General features: G+C 47.9%; 1 protein-coding gene across 1 annotated transcript; it reads right to left on the reverse strand.

The window, feature by feature from the left end:
• Positions 1-15634: 15634 nt before the first annotated feature.
• LOC100938553 (peptidyl-prolyl cis-trans isomerase A-like) lies at positions 15635-17014 on the reverse strand. The gene is made up of 2 exons (XM_054560110.2): positions 16986-17014; positions 15635-16163 (listed from the first exon to the last, which is right to left on the reverse strand). Exons 1-2 carry the CDS (start codon positions 17012-17014, stop codon positions 15650-15652), a joined length of 543 nt encoding a protein of 180 aa, XP_054416085.1. The 3' UTR covers positions 15635-15649.
• Positions 17015-17450: the final 436 nt, after the last annotated feature.

Consider the following 17450-nt stretch of genomic DNA (forward strand, 5'->3'; position numbering starts at 1 on the left):
CCTCCTGGGTTCAAGCGATTCTCCTGCCTCAGTCTCCTGAGTAGCTGGGATTACAGGTGCCTGCCTACATGGCTGACTAATTTTTGTATTTTTAGTAGAGATGGGGTTTCACCATGTTGGCCAGGCTAGTCTCGAACTCCTGACTCCATTTTTTTTGAGACTCCATCTCAAAAAAAACAAAAACAAAAAACCCCCAAAGTCTGGGACCTTCCCCTTCTCTCTCACTTGCTCCCACTCTTGCCATGGAACCCTCTGGCTCCCTGTTGCCTTCTGCCATGATTGGAAGCTTCCCAAGGACCCCCAAGAAGCAGATACTCCTGACATGCTTCCTGTACAGCCTGCAGAATCATGAGGCCATTAAACTGCTTTTCTTTATTAATGACCCTGCCTCAGGTATTCCTTTAGAGCAATGCAAAGAATGCCTATCACAACTCTTTTTCCTTGCAGATGAATTAATCACACCCGAGCCTTGTCACAGGCTCTGCTGTTGGGGGAACTCACACTGGGACACCGGGGTGGTGTCCCCTCCCAGCATCACCACTGCCCAGCTGTGTGACCCAATTTCCTGGGTCTCCGGGATGTGTTAGGCTCTCAGTGCCTGGAGAGAATCGAGGTCTGTTTGTCCCATGTCTCAGGTTGTTTGATCGTCACAATGTCACCTCCCTACAGGCCTGTTGCTGAGAAGTGTACCTCCCAGCCCACTGACATCAGGCTCAGCTGTGAGATGGGAGCAGAGGTGATCCACATTGTGTTACAGCAGAAACTTCACGAGCCATTTTCTCATCCTACCATACCCCTTCCCCTCTGCCATGAGACCAGCACACTCCAGATTGGGGCCGCCCCTTTAGTCCTGGTCCTAGAATAAGGAGGACAGGGAGAAAAACCACTGCTGATCTGCAGTTGACAATGATGGTGGCAAGAAACCCACCTCCCTCCCTCTCTTCCTCTCCTCCATCTTCCTTCCTCCCTTCCTCCCCTTTCTCCCTCCGTCCCTCCCTTCCTTCCTTCCTTCCTTCCTTTCCTTCCCTCCCTCCTTCTGTCTTTCTTTCTCTCTTTCTTTTTCTTTCTTTTCTTTCCTTTCTTTCCTCCTTTATTTTTTCTTTCCTTTCTTTATTTCCTACTTCTATTCCTCCCTCCTTCCCTCCTTACTTTTTTTTTCCTCCCTCCTCCTTCCTCCTTTCCTCCCTTTCTTCCTTCCTTCTTTCCTTCCTTTCCTGCTTCCTTCCCTCCACTGAGATTTTTGGGGCTATTTGTTACTGCAGCATAACCTAACCTTTCCTGACTGATACATTAGGAAATCCAGCAATGCCCTCATCTGGCCTCGTGAATCTCCTCCTCCCGGATACAGCCCCTAAGGAAGAAAGTGTCTCTAGCCTTGAGTCCCAAATCCCAGTGCTGAAAGTCTGTGATGCAGGCTTGATCCTGCAGAGCCCCCTTCTTCCTCAGGTCCAGGGACTGGGGACAAAAGGCTCATGGTTCAAATAAACCTGCCCCAGAGGATGCAAGCAGAGAGGAAGAGAGCGAGATGGAACAATACTGGCACCCAGTGCCTAAGACCTGATGGCCTGGTCTGCCAGCCTGGCTGCCCCTTGAGAGAAAAGAGAGCAGAATGGAGGGGCTGGCCCCAGAGGCTGACAAGGAGGAATGGCATGTGTGGCCTGTGTACCATTCTCCCTACATTGTCCCCACTTGCTGCTTAAGTACAGTAGAAACTTAGGTCAAAGGACAGCAGAACATACAAAAAACACTTGAGCCCTCTGAGGCACAGGGACCTAGGTACTAGCAAACAGGCCCCAGACCAGACCAACTCCACGCAGCAACCTCTTCCCTTGCACACACAGGGCTAGGGTCATGTGAGGAAAGATTCATGAGTGAGTTTTCACCCTAGAGACTGTAGTGAAAGCCAAGTTTGCAAAACTGTTTTATAAATAGTAAAACATCCACCTGGGTGCAGTGGCTCACACCTGTAATCCCAACACTTTGGGAGGCCGAGGTGGGCAGATTACCTGAGGTCAGGAGTTCAAGACCAGCCTGGCCAACATGGGGAAACCCCGTCTCTACTAAAAATACAAAAATTAGCTGGGTGTGGTGGTGCACGCCTGTAATATGAGCTACTCGGGAGGCTGAGGTGGGAGAATCACTTGAACCCAGGAGGTGGAGCTTGCAGTGAGCCAAGGTCACACCACTACACTCCAGCCTGGGTTACAGAGTGAGATTGTGTTTCAAAAAGAAAAAAAAAAATAGTAAAACATCTCTTATATGATAGAATCAACCTAAACACCCATCAATGATAGACTGGATAAAGGAAATGTGGTATATATACATCGTGGAATACTATGCAGTCATAAAAAAGCATGAGATCATGTCCTTTGCAGGGACATGGATGGAGCTGGAGACCATTATCCTCAGCAAACTAGTATGGGAAAGAAAACCAAATACCACATGTTCTCACTTATAAGTGGGAGCTAAATGATGAGAACACAGGGACACAAAGTGGAGAACAACACACACTGGGGTCCACTGGTGGGTGGAGGGTGGGAGGAGGGACAGGATCAGGAAAAATAACTAATGGGTACTAGGCTTAATACCTGGGTGATAAAATAATCTGTACAACAAACCCCCAAGACACAAGTTTACCTACATAACAAACTTGCACTTGTACCCCTGAACTTAAAAAATAAAAGTAAAAAAAATAAAAGAGGTGGGAGGAGGGCCCTTAATTCTAACCCCAGGAGGGGTTCGTGAGTGATACCTTGCTTTCCTGGTTGCTGACTTCTTAGGGCAGGTGCTAATTGTGAGATTTTTTTTTTCTTTTCTTTTTTTTTGAGAGAGAGTCTTGCTCTGTCACCCAGGCTGGAGTGCAGTGGTGCGATCTCGGCTCACTGCAATGTCCGCCTCCCAGGTTCAAGTGATTCTCCTGTCTCAGCCTCCTGAATAGCTGGGATTACAGGCACCTGCCACCACGCCCAGCTAATTTTTGTATTTTTAGTAGAGATGGAGTTTCACCAGGTTGGCCAGGCTGGTCTTAAACTCCTGACCTCAGCTAATTTGCCTGCTTCAGCCTCCCAAAGTGCTGGGATTACAGACATGATCCACTGCACCCAGCCTAATTGTGAGATTTGAGAAAGAACTTCATTCACATCTACAACAAGCTGGTAGATGTTTTTCCCAAATTGTTGTTTCTATGGACCGGGCAGATGGAATCATTTATCTAAAAGTTCCTCCCATTGGCATCGAACCAGCTGCATCTGATGCCTCTGGGGGCAGAGGCTGCTCTCGACCCAAAATCTCACCTTCAGCGCTACCTAGCAACAAACGCAAACACAATCTCCTAAGGCTTGAAAGAGAAGTCCAGTTGCAGCCATAAACTCCGTTTACAGCATTCTAGGGGCTGAGAGGACCATGGAGGAGAAGAGGGTTGCCAAAGAAACCAGAGTTATTCTATTTTCTTTTTCTTTTTTGAACTTGAAAATAGAAAATCACTGCTGATGTATGATCCTAAGCCTGTACTGACCACAGGGTCCTGTCTTCCGCCAGGAGGAGGAGAGGCGAGGACTGGAGGTTGCGGGGCCCTTATGGGCAGTTTCCTTTCCAGGCCCGGGCTCCGGCTCGCTTGGTGGAGAAGTTTATTTTCCCTTTTCTCACTCATTTTCAACCTCGCCCATCTCCAGTTTCTTCCTGGGCGTTGCTCGTGTTCTCTCTCTCTCTTTTTTTTTTTTTTTGAGACGGAGTTTCACTCTTGTCGCCCAGGCTGGAGTGCAGTGGTGTGATCTCAGCTCACTGCAACCTCCGCCTCCCGAGTTCAAGAAATTCTCCTGCCTCAGCCTCCCAAGTAGCTGGGACTACAGGTGTCCGCCACCACACACGGCTAATTTTGTAATTTTAGTAGAGATGGGGGTCTCACCATGTTGGCCAGGCTGGTCTCGAACTCCTGACCTCAGGTGATCCACCTGCCTCTGCCTCCCAAAGTGCTGCAATTACAGGCATGAGCCACCATGCTCAGCCGCTCATGTTCTCTTTCCTGATGCTTTTTTTTTTTTTTTTTTTTTTTTTTTGAGACAGCTACTCAGGAGGCTCTGTCGCCCAGTGGCATGGTCACAGCTCACTGCAGTCTCCACCTCCTGGGCTCAAATGATCCTCCCACTTCAGCCTCCCAGGTAGCAAGGGACTACAGGTGTGCACCACCATGCCTGGCTATTTTTTTTTTTAATTGTAGAGATGGGGTCTTGCAATGTTGCCAGGCTCATCTTGAACTCCTGGCCTCATGATCCTCCTGTCTCAGCCTTCCAGAGTGCTGAGATTACAGGTTGTGAGCCATCGCACCCTGCCCTCTTTTCTGATTCTAATTCACCATAATCACTCCCTTTCCTTTTTAGAAATTTAATTTCCTTTTAAAATTTTATTTTTATTTACTTATTTTCAACTGGGTCTTGCTGTGTCATCCAGGCTAGAGTGTAGTCGCACGATCATGGCTCACCGAAGCCTTGATTTCCTGGGCTCAGGTGATCCTCCCACCTCAGCCTCCTGAGTAGTTGGGACTACAGGTGTGTGCCATCATGCCTGGCTAATTTTTGTATTTTTGGTGGGTAGAGATGGGGTCTTGCTATGTTGCCCAGGCTGGTCTCAAATTCCTGGGCTCAAGAGAGCCTCCCGCCTTGGCCTCCCAAAGTGCAAGAATTATAGGCGTGAGCCTCTGTGCCCAGCCTCCTTTTTGTAATTTGTAAATAAAAAAAAATTTTTTTAATAGACAGGGTCTCGCTCTGTTACTCAGGCTGGAGTGCAGTGGTGTGATCCTAACTCACTGCAGCCTCAACCTCCTGGGCTCAAGCGATCCTCCCACCTCAGCCTCCCACATAGCTGGGACCACAGGTGCAAGACCCAACACTTGGCTTAGAAAGTGGATTTCTTGATCCACTCTCTTCACTTTTGCATCCTGGGTTTGTTTACTGACACAGTGAAATGCTAATGTTATAGCAAAGATGCCAGAAAACAGAAAAAAAAATCCCTTGTCCCCTGCACTCAGCAGCCCCAGGGTCTGTGGCTGCAGGAAGGTGGACTGTGGCCCAAGGCTGGCCCCAGAAGGCCCCTGTGGGTGCCTGGTGTCAGGGGCAGCTCAGGTCCTGCCCCCGGACCATCTTCTCTTCTTAAAAGACACTAGGCCAGGTGCGGTGGGCTCATGCCTGTAATCCCAGCACTTTGGGAGGCCGAGGTGGGTGGATCACCTGAGGCCAGGAGTTCGAGACCAGCCTGGCCAACTTGGCAAAACCCCATCTCTACTAAAAATTAAAAAAATTAGTTGGGTGTGGTGGCAGGTGCCTGTAATCCCAGCTACTCGGGAGGCTGAGGCAGAAGAATTGCTTGAACCCAGGAGGCGGAGGTTGCAGTGAGCCGAGATCACACCGCTGTACTCCCCAGCCAGGATGACACAGCAAGACTATGTCAAAAAAAAAAACAAAAAAAAAAACCCAAAAAAACCCCCAAACAACAACAACAACAACAAAAAACACCGATCCTTGGATGTAGGGCTCAAATCCAACATGATATCATCTCACGATCTTTAACTTGATTGTCTCTGCAAAGACCCTATTTCCAAATAAGGTTGCATTCACAGATATTAGAGGTCAGGACTTGGCCGTATCTTTTTGGGAGGCACGATTCAATCTGCAACAGAAGGTACTGGTAATTTGTGAAGAGGACTGGCATGATCTCATTGCTGATAGAACAGATCATGCTGGCTGCTGTATGGAGATTAGGCCAAAGTGGGGAGGTGGGGGACAGGGCCACTGCAGGAAGCTGGGCCAGGGATGATGGTAAAAAAGAGAAAAGTGTCACAGGCTCGTGGACTTTCACAGCTGGGCCTGGGTATTCTCCTGTTAGATGTAAATGATTTCACAGATCATCGACGTCAGGCAAGGCCGCTCTGTGGTGATGACAAATCAAAACAGTAGTCAGACGCCCCCCTTAAATCATGTCTGAAAACCAATAACATGGGGACAGTGTCCGAACCATAGTATTAGCCAAACATGCTCCATTGTGGCTGACAGGAGAGACTGAGCCTTTGAATTTTTCTTTTTTAAAAAAATCAATCAAGCCTAAGCAACATGGTGAGACCCCATCTCTACAAAAAATACAAAAAATTAGCCGGGCATGGCGGCCTGCGTCTATAGTCCCAGCTACTCAGGAGGCTGAGGTGGGAGGACTGCTTGAGTCCAGGAAGTCAAGGGGCTGCGGTGAGCCGTGATCATGCCTCTGCACTCCAGCATGGGTGACAGAATGAGACCCTATCTCAAAAAATAAAAATGAGCCAGGCGCAATGGCTCATGCCTGTAATCCCAGCACTTTGGGAGGCCGAGGAGGGTGGATCACTTGAGGTCAGGAGCTCGAGACCAGCCTGGCCAACATGGTGAAACCCTGTTTCTACTAAAAATACAAAAAATAGCCTGGCATGGTGGTGCACACCTGTAATCCCTGCTACTCGGGAGGCTGAGGTGGGAGAATCGCTTGAACCCAGGAGGAAGAGGTTGCAGTGAGTTGAGATCGTGCCACTGCACTCCAGTCTGAGCAACAGAGTGAGACTCTGTCTCAAAAAAAAAAAAAAAAAAAAATCGCAATTCTAGCCTTGCTCCATTCTTCTCACCTTCTAGATGAGAATAATCAAGATAGTCAGGTGTGGTAGCTCACGACTGTAATCCCAGTGCTCTGGGAGGCTGAGGCAGGAGGGTCGCTTGAGCCCAGGAGGTTGAGCCTGCCGTGAGCTATAATTGTGTCACTGCATTCCAGCCTGGGCCATAAAGCAAGACCCAGTCTCAAAAAAAAAAAAAAAAAAAAAAAAATCAAGATACTCAATTGTGGATACCATCTCATGCCAGTTGGAATGGCGATTATTAAAAAGTTAAGAAACAGCCGGTCGTGGTGCCTCACACCTGTAATCCCAGCACTTTGGGAGGCCAAGGCAGGAGGATCACCTGAGGTCAGTAGTTAGAGATCAGCCTGACCAACATGGAGAAACCCTGTCTCTACTAAAAATACAAAAATTAGCCAGGCATGGTGGTGCATGCCTGTAATCCCAGTTACTCGGGAGGCTGAGGCAGGAGAATCACTTGAACCCAGGAGGTGGAGGTTGCAGTGAGCCAAGATCGTGCCATTGCACTCCAGCCTGGGCAACAAGAGTGAAATTCTGTCTTAGAAAAAAAAAAAAAAAAAGTAAAGAAACAACAGATGGTGGCGAGGCTGTGGAGAAATAGGAATGCTTTTACACTATTGGTGGGAATGTAAATTAGTTCAACCATTGTGGAAGAAGGGTGGAGATTCCTCAAAGACCTAGAACCAGAAATATCATTTGACCCAGCAATCTCATTACTGAGTATATTCCCACAGAATAGAAATAGAAATCATTCTATTATAAAGATACATGCACACATGTGTTCACTGCAGCACTATTCACAATAGCAAAGACATGGAAGCAACCCAAATGCCCATCAATGGTAGACTGGATAAAGAAAATGTGGTACATATACACCATGGAATACTACACAGCCATGAAAACGAATGAGATCCTGTCCTTTGCAGGGACTTGTATGAAGCTGGAAGCCATTATCCTCAGCAAACTAACGCAGGAACAGAAAACGAGACGCCACATTTCTGACTTATAAGTGGGAGTTGAACAATGAGAACACATGGACACAGGGAGGAGAACATCATGCACTGGGACCTGTTGCGGGGGCAGACGGGGAAGGGAGAGCACCAGGATAGACAGCTAATGCATGCAGGGCTTAATACTTATGGGTTGATAGGTGCAGCAGACCACCATGGCACATATTTACCTATGTAACAAACATGCACTTTCTGCACATGTATCCCAGAACATAGAATAAAATTAAATTAAAAAAAAAGAAAAAAGGCCGGGTGCGGTGGCTCACACCTGTAATCCCAGTACTTTGGGAGGCTGAGGTGGGCGGATCATGAGGTCAGGAGATTGAGACCATCCTGGCTAACACAGTGATACCCCGTCTCTACTAAAAATACAAAAGATTAGCTGGATGTGGTGGCGGGCGCCTGTAGTCCCAGCTACTCCAGAGGCTGAGGCAGGATAATCGCTTGAACCCAGGAGGCGGAGGTTGCAGTGAGCCGAGATTGAGCCACTGCACTCTAGCCTGGGTGACAGAGTGAGACTCCATCTCAAAAAAAAAATAATAATAATAAATAAAATAAAAAAAGATGCTCAACTGTGGAATGAGCTGGTTCTTAGCAGCATGTAATCCAGAACAAAGCCTTGCTTCCTTGAGCTATTCTCCAAAACATACAATCCCAGCATGAATCCTAAATACATCCTTACAGAGATGTCCTAGGGTTTTCCACGATCTGTGCACGCTTCTTGCATCGCATCAATAAACCCACTTTGTTCAGCTGTCAGTGTGTTCCTGGTGGTCTTGGAGGCGCAGGGTCGGCTTCATGTGTGTGGGGCCTGTGCAATCCACAGAGCCCTGCACTTAGAAGCATTAATCCCTGGACTGGATTCATGCTTGGGTGCAACCATATTGAATTCTTTTATTTTAATTTTTTTTTAGAGACAGGGTCTCTTTCTCTGTTGCCCAGGCTGGTCTGCAGTGGCGTGATCACAGCTCACTGCAGCCTCAAGCTCCTGGGCTCAAGTGATCCTCCTGCCTCAGCCTCCTGAGTAGCTGAGACTACAGGTGCAGCCACCAAGCCCAGTTAATTAAAATAATTTTTTTGTAGAGATGGGGTCTTGCTATGTTACCCAGGCTGGTCTTTTGGAGCAGGGGCCTCCCTGTGTTCATTTTTTACTGAGCCCCAGGAGTAACACAGGCAGTTCTGCTGAAGGTCAGGGCTGGTGGGTAACGTCAGGGTTGTCGTGGAAGAGGATGTGAGAAATGGGTGAATTCAGGACTTTTTGGCTGGAATCTGTAAGACTGGCTGATATTTTGGATTTGCGTGGGAGAATGCAGGGAAGAGGGAGGAATCACTCCCGAATGTGGGGCTGGGACCTGGGAAATGAGCACCCTTTATCCAGATGGGAAATATCGGGTAAACAAGTTAAGTGGATTTTGGAGTGGACAGATGGGGTCAAGAATTTCAGTCTGGTGAAAATAAACTTCCTATCAAATTTTATAAAATAGGGATGGGATATTACATTTTAAAAAATTGCTGACCAGCCAGTCATGGTGGCTCGTGCCTGTAATCCCAACACTTTGGGAGGCCAAGGTGGGAGGATCGCTTGAGGCCAGGAGTTTGAGACCAGCCTGGGCAACATAGCAAGACCCCATCTCTACAAAAAATTTTAAAAAAATTGGCTGAGCATGGTGGTGTGCACCTGTAGTCCAAGCTACCTGGAAGGCTGAAGCTGGGGAGGATTGCTTGAGCCCAGGAGGTAGGGGTTGCAGTGAGCTATGGTTGTGCCACTGCACTCCAGTGTGGGTGACAGAGCGAGGCTCTGCCTCCTAAAAAAAGAAAAAAAAAATTGGGCTGGGCACGGTGACTCATGCCTATAATCCTAGCACTTCGGAAGGCCAAGGCGGGCAGATCACTTGAGGTCAGGAGTTTGAAACCAGCCTGGCCAACGTGGTGAAACCCCATCTCTACTAAAAATACAAAAAACATTAGCTGGGCGTGGGAGCAGGTACCTGTAATCACAGCTACCTGGGAGGCTGAGGCAGGAGAATTACTTGAACCTGGGAGGTGGAGGTTGCAGTGAGCTGAGATTGTACTACTGCACTCCAGCCTGGGTGACAGAGTGAGACTCCGTCTCAAAAAGAAAAAAAAAAGAAAAAGAAAAACGAAAATTGGTGACCCAATATTGTACTATAGTTTTGCAAGATGCTACCACTGGGGGAAACCCGGTAAGGGAGTTCATGAGCTCTGTCTGTATTATTTCTTACAATTGCATGTGAATCTACAATCATCTGAGAATGAAAAGTTTAATTAAAAAAAATTGGTGACCCAGAAAATCAGGACGTGAATGGAGCGATAGGCAGCTTGGGGCAGGTGTTACTCATTTTTATTCATCAGTTCTTAAATCTGCAAGGAGTTTGGGGGCAGCTCATAGAGGCAGACATAGCCAGGGACAGCGAAGGGGCTGTTCGTAGTGTCTGGGGGGATGGTGGCAGCGGCTGTGGCTCCTGAGCGTCTGTCCTTCCTGGTGGTCTGGTGTTGAGGGCTGATGGGGTGGACAGCAGCTCATCTCTTGGAGGTCCTGCCAAGTAAGGGGGTGAACTTGGCTCTAGAGGACAATGTCCTTGGCTCTGAGGACGCTGACTTCAGCGCTCACCTCCTCTAGCAATTTCAGGTCACTTGGGCAGTGGGACAGACAAGGGGCACGAAACCATGGGTAGGAAAGGAGGAGGCTAGGATAAGCCCGGTTGGTGTTCACTTTCAAGCTTTCCTTCACTAGAGTCAGGGCTCCCGGAAGGGAGAGGAACATCTCATCTTAAGATATTTGCAGATTTATTCACGGAACTTCCCACACATCTGGATGAGGATATACGACTTGCCCCCTGGAGGAAAGAGTTAAATGAATCGCTAAAGCACAAAATGTTCCTGTAAAATTGCTTCCATATTTTATTAGACGCAGATGAGCATGAATTATTGTGAAGCCAGCAGGGGAGTTTGCAAATCTGGTTCTTGCCTTTTTCCATCAACAACGCCCCCTCACCTAGATGGTGATGAAAGGAGTGGTTGAGGGATGCTGGTTTGGGGTAGGACCCTTGAATAAAAAGCTCATTCACTTGTTAATTCATCCAGCCATCAGAGGTTTATGGGGCACCTACTGTATGTCAGGGAAGGCAAGCGCAATTAGAGCTTGCAGGTATCATTCTTGTTGATCAGCCTTCCAAAGACACCACCAAGGTCCTTCTGAGATGCGCCATTTTTGTTTCACGGTTATGTTGGGGATGGCTTTTGGGGGAGGAAGCTTCCTTTTGAGCCTTTCAGAGTGCCACTGTCTTATCTATGCCATAGAAAAGAAGGCACATTTCACCTACCCCTCCACGGTCAGAAATGCAAATTAACATGAAATTCCACTTTCCCACAATCTCCCGATTTGCATCAAGGTGTGAAACTCCTTGGGGGGAAAATGGACACAGTTGTGCAAAATTGGTTTTCTAGCTGAATAGATCTGATTAGTTTCTTACACTCTGTGTGGCTCTGTCAATTTATTTTTTCTTTTTGTTTTTTTAAAATTTTATTTATTTATTTATTTTTTGAGAGAGTCTCAGTCTGACGCCCAGGTTGGAGTGCAGTGGCATGATCTCGGCTCACTGCAACTTCTGCCTCTAGGTTCAAGTGATTCTCCTGCCTCAGTCTCCTGAGTAGCTCAGATTATAGGCGCGTGCCACCACGCCCGGCTAATTTTTGTATTTTTAGTAGAGATGGGGTTTTACGATGTTGGCCAGGCTGGTCTCGAACTCCTGACCTCAGATGATCCACCTGCCTCGGCCTCCCAAAGGGCTGGGATTACAGGCGTGAGCCACCACGCCCAGCCAAAAATTTTTTTAAGAAGAAAAAATAGTGGCTGGGTGTGGTGGCTTACGCCTGTAATCCCAGCCCTTTGGGAGACCGAGGTGGGGGGATTGATTGAGGTCAGGAGTTTGAGACCAGCCTGGGCAATATAGTGACACCCCCATCTCTATAACAAATAAAAAATTAGCCAGGTGTGGTAGTGCGTGCCTGTAGTCCCAGCTACCTGGGAGGCCGAGGCAGGAGGGTCACTTGAGTCTGGAGTTCAAGACCAGTCTAGGCAACATAATAAGACCCCATCCCTGCAAAAATTACAAAAATTAGCCAGGTGTGATGGCACGAGCCTGTATTCCAAGCTATTCAGGAGGCTGAGGTGGGAGGATCACTTGAGCACAGGAGGTTGAGGCTGCAGTGAGCCATGATAGCACTGTTGCCCTTCAACTTAGGAAACAGAGCAAGACTCTGTCTCAAAAAAGATTTATTTATTTATTTTTGAGACAGAATCTCTGTCGACCAGGTGGGAGTGCAGTGGTGCGATCTTGGCTCACTGCAACCTCCGCCTCCCAGGTTCAAGCGATTCTCCTGCCTCAGCCTCCACAGTAGCTGAAATTACAGACATGTGCCACCATGCCTGGCTAAGTTTTGTATTTTTAGTAGAGGCAGGGTTTCACCATGTTGGCCAGGCTGGTCTCAAACTCCTTAACCCAGGTGATCCGCCGGCCTTGGCCTCCCAAAGTGCTAGGATTATAGGCATGAGCCACAGCACCCGGCCAAAAATTTATTTTTAAGTTTTTTTCATTTCAGTAGCTTGAGGGGCACAAGTGTGTTTTGGGGACGTGGAAGAATTGTACGGTGGAGAAGCCTAGGATTTTAGAGTTTCTGTCACCTGAGTAGTGTACTTTGTACCCAATAAGTAGTTTTTCATCGTCACCCACTACCATCATCTCCTTTCTGAGTCTCCAATGTCCCCACTCTGCATGACTTTGCATACCCATAGCTTAGCTCCCACTTATTGGTGAGAACATGCAGTATTTGGTTTTCTGTTCCTGAGTTACTTCACTAAGGATAATGGCCTCCAGTTTCATCCAAGTTGCTGGAAAAGACATTCTTTCTTTCTTCTTTTTTTTTTGAGACAGGGTCTTGTTCTGCCACCCAAGCTGGAGTGCAGGAGTACACAGCTCACTGCAGCCTTGACCTCCTGGGTTCAAGCAATCCTCCCACCTCAGCCTCCCAAGTAGCTGGGACTACAGGTGTGCACCACCATGCCCAGCTAATTTTTAAATTTTTCATAGAGATAGGGGTCTCACTATGTTGCCCAGGCTGGTGTCGAACTCCTGGCCTCAAGCAATTCTCCTGTCTTGGCCTCCCAAAGTGCTGGGACTACAGGCGTGAACCACCTCACCCTGCCCCTATTTCACTTTTTTTTTTTTTTTTGAGATGGAGTCTCGCTCTGTCACCCAGGCTGGAGTGCAGTGGCATCACTGCAACCTCCATTTCTTGGGTTCAAGTGATCCTCCCACCTCAGCCTCCCTAGTAGGTGGGACTATAGGCACATGCCACAATGCCTGGCTAATTTTTGTATTTTTAGTAGAGATGAGGTTTCACCATGTTGGTCAGGCTGGTCTGGAACTCTTGAGCTCTGGCAATCCGCCCTCCTTGGCCTCCCAAAATGCTGGGATTACAGCATGGGCCACTGCACCCAGCCTAATGTGTAATCTTAATTGAGAGCCATAAGCATTCATTCATCAGATATCATTTGGTAGTTTTTATTTAATGGGTATATGTCTTTGAAGGTGATGCCACATTGGAAATGGGTCCCATGGGATTAATTTGGATTACCTTTGGGGAGTGACCACCAAAATTTTAGAACTCAGCTGTTGTGTTCAGTTGAGCCACTTATTAACGTAATCACCCAAAGCTGGCTGCAGTGGCTCACACCTATAATCTCAGCAATTTGGGAGGCCAAGGCAGGAGGATCATTTGAGCCCAGGAGCTAGAGACCAGCCTGAGCAACATAGTGAGACCCCCATCTCTACCAAAAAAAAAAAAAATTAGCCAGTCTGGGCATGTGGCTTGCATCTGTAGTCCCAGCTATGCAGGAGGCTGAGGCAGGAGTATGGCTTGAGTCTGGGAGGTCGAGGCTGCAGTAAGCCATGATTACACGGCTGCACTCCAGCCTGGGCAACAGAGCAAGACCCCAACTCAATAAAATAAAATAATCACCCAAGATCTGAGCAGTTGTATAATTAAAAATTTGTTCTAGAATAAAGAATTCCCCTGGTTTCTGAAAGGAAGCGTCTAAGTTCTTAGAATTTCCTGAGTGATAGGAATGTGTGTTATTCACACAGACTGCCCACACCTGAGTTTATGTTAATGAGATGACTTGGGATGGGAGCTGGCCATGCCAGGAAGTCCAATCGTGTGATTACAGGGTTTGGGCTTTGAGCCAGGTGATATCAGCCCAGTCTGTGGGGTGGGGTAAGGTGGGAGGCTGGAGACTAAGTTCAGTCACATGGCCAGTTATTCAATTAATAATGTCTATGATGAACCCCCAGTAAAAACTCTGGACACTGAGGCTTGGGGGAGCACCCTGGTTGATGAACATAGAGGTGTGCCAGATTCTATGGGGAGATGGCCTAGAAGCCGTGCATTTGAGACTCTGCACTCCCCACCCCCCAGGCCTTGCCCTACGTGTCTCTTTGTTTGGCTTGTCCTGATTTGTACTCTTTATAATAAAACTGTAATTGCAAATATAGAACTTACCTGAATTCTGAGTCATTTTAGCAAATTATTGATCCTGAGGAAGATCATGAAACCTCTTCCCCTCTCAGATTGGTGGCCAGTTGGTCAGAAGTGCATGTGTCTTGGTGACCCCTGAACTGGCCTCTGAAATGAGGGCGGTCTTGCTGGGAACCATGCTCTTAAACCTGTGGAGTCTGATGTTAACTCCAAGTGCCTGGCGTCAGAATTGCATTGCAGTAATTGCAGAGCCAAGAGAACGCCACACCGTATTTCATTTTGTCAGCCAAGAAATGATCTCTCAAGGGCTTATTTTGTGCCAGGCCTGGTGGTGGGTGCCACAGGTACCACCTAACTGTTGAATGCTATGTTACTGAAGGAATTCATGAGGCTTAAAATAGCATCTGTGTCAAAGGGACGACACTGTGAAAAATACACCGTGATCGGAATTACTATTTTTGGAAGGATGCACAGATTTGGAGGACCAGATTTTCACATACATTCATTAAACCAAGGAAGTCAAAAAGCTTCATAAAGTTAAAGGCTGGAAAGGCATTTTTAGCATTACCTTAAGAGGTGTCCCATTTCTTAAGAACTTGGAGTCATTTCTTGATGGAGAAAGGATGCCAGTGGCAGACACTGTGGTCCTATCCATGAGCTCTCCTTGGGATGTGCCAGTTGTGGTGAGTTTGCTGGGGGAAATGTTTGAGACCACTGTTAGCAAGGACTTGAGAAGTGCACCAGGCAAAGTGTACCAAGAGCAGGAGGAAGGGCTTGAGGTCTCCTTGAGTCCTCATGTGGATGGGTGGGACCATGGCAGAGAAGCACTAGTAGATGAATGTCTGTAAGATCCCATATTGGGGCCGGGTGCGGTGGCTCATGCCTGTAATCCCAGCACTTTGGGAAGCCAAGGTGGGCGGATCACGAGGTCAGGAGATCAAGACCATCCTGGCTAACACGGTGAAACCCTGTCTCTACTAAAAATACAAAAAATTAGCCAGGCGTGGTGGTGGGCACCTGTAGTCCCAGCTACTCGGGAGGCTGAGGCAGGAGAATGGTGTGAACCCAGGAGGCAGAGCTTGCAGTGAGCCGAGATTGCACCACTGCATTCCAGCCTGGGCGACAGAGTCAGACTCCGTCTCAAAAAAAAAAAAAAAAAAAAAGATCTCATATTGGGGGTTTTCCTGTCCTGGGGGCCAACACCTCCATTTCTCTCTCTTTCTACTTTTTTGTCATTTAGTTTTTATTTCATAATCATAAACTTAACTCTGTAATCCAGCTAGGCATGGAAGGGAACAAGGAGAATATGGAACCCAAAGGGAACTGCCGCGAGACCACAAAGATTCTAGGATGCTGTGAGAAAATGGGGTGGAAGGGTGCTCTCCTGAGCTACAGAAGGAATGGTCTGGTGGTTAAGATAAAACAGAAGTCAAACTTATTAGAGTTGTCCGCAGTCAGCAATGGTGATCTTCTTACTGGTCTTGCCATTCCTGGACCCAAAGCGCTCCATGGCCTCCACAATCTTCATGCCTTCTCTCACCTTGCCGAAGACCACATGCTTGCCATCCAACCACTCAGTCTTGGCAGTGCAGATGAAAAACTGGGAACCATTTGTGTTGAGTCCAGCATTTGCCATGGACAAGATGCCAGGACCTATATGCTTTAGGATGAAGTTCTCATCATCAAATTTCTCCCTGTAGATGGATTTGCCACCAGTGCCATTAAGGTGTGTGAAGTCACCGCCCTGACACATAAACCCTGGAATAATGCTGTGAAAGCAGGAACCTTTATAACCATATCCTTTCCCTCCAGTGCTCAGAGCATGAAAGTTTTCTGCTGTCTTTGGAAACTTGTCTGCAAACAGCTTGAAGGAGACACGGCCCAAGGGCTCGTCGATAACAGCAACGTCGAAGAACACAGTGGGGTTGACCGTGGCTGATAGTACAGAGCTCCTGGTGGCGGCAGTGTCTGCAAAGCCTCTCTCTCTCTTTTTTAAGAAATAGGGTCTCACTCTGTCACCCAGGCTGGAGTTCAGTGGCACAATCATAGCTCATTGCAGCAGCCTCGAACTCCTGACCTCAAGCGATCTTCCTGCCTCAAACTCCTGAGTAGCTCGGACTAGAGGTGTGTGCCTCCATGCTTGGTTAGTTTATTATTATTATTATTATTATTATTTGTAGAGATGGGATCTGGCTTTGTTGCCCAGGCTGTTCTCAAACTCCTGGTCTCAAGCGAGGATCCTCCCTCCTGGGCCTCCCAAAGTGTTTGGATTACAGGCAGGAGCCACTGTGTCTGGCCAAGGCCTCCATTTCTGAGGTGGACAGTCTCACTGCCCAAAGGAATGTTTGGCTGGCCTTCATTTGTTAAAGAGCATCTCAACAGAGGGGGGCCCACCCATTGCAAGTGGTTAAGCAAGTCTGGAGGCCCACCCATTGGTAGTGGTTGAGCTAAGTCTGGACATTCAGACATAGTGGGCCAGGTGCTTGTTAGAACCCCTTGGAAGCAAGAATGGCTGAGTAAACCAGGATTTTGTTGCAGAATGGAGTTGGTCCTGAATTCTCACTGTTAGAGTCACCAGCTGGGGGACCCTTCCAGCAGCCCCCAGGATCAATGACCAAAGTGGAGTGGGCAGGCCTGGGGAGCTGGGAATGATGCAGGTGTATCCAAGCTCTGAAGGCAACCTCTACAAGCTAGTGCCAGTGGGTGGAGGCAGACAGACATCCTCCAGGAGCCTGTTGGGGCTAGAGGGAGTCACCATGTCCCCAGTATGCTACCAGGGTAGCAGGGGCATCAGCAGCAGCATCGCTGGATGGCCTCTTCTCCCATCCTCTGGTGTTTCACAGACTCACCATGAATGGGACAGATTTCATGACCATTCAGGGACTTTTCAGAAATCTAGGAGCAGGGATGACCCTGTACCTTTTTCAGGTCTGAAAGCAAGAAACATCCAATGGGCTGACAGCCCCCACCAAGGAAAGGACAGCAGTATGCAGCATCTTCCTCCTTAACCGGGCACAGATCCCAGGGGCTGAAGAAGGAGTGTTGACACCTAGGGGCTGGCTACCCTGAGATGCCAAACTCCCCACCTTCTGGGAGGAAATGCATATAATGGATACATGTATGTTTGAAAATGTGCACATAATGAGTACATATGTGTTTGAATGTATGCGTTGTGTATACGTGTGTGTGCATTTGTGTGAGTCTGTGTGAGTGCATGAGCGAAAGTGTGTGATATACGA

The sequence above is a fragment of the Pongo abelii genome, chromosome 6 (assembly GCF_028885655.2).
Source record: "Pongo abelii isolate AG06213 chromosome 6, NHGRI_mPonAbe1-v2.0_pri, whole genome shotgun sequence".
NCBI classification, from domain to species: domain Eukaryota; kingdom Metazoa; phylum Chordata; class Mammalia; order Primates; family Hominidae; genus Pongo; species Pongo abelii.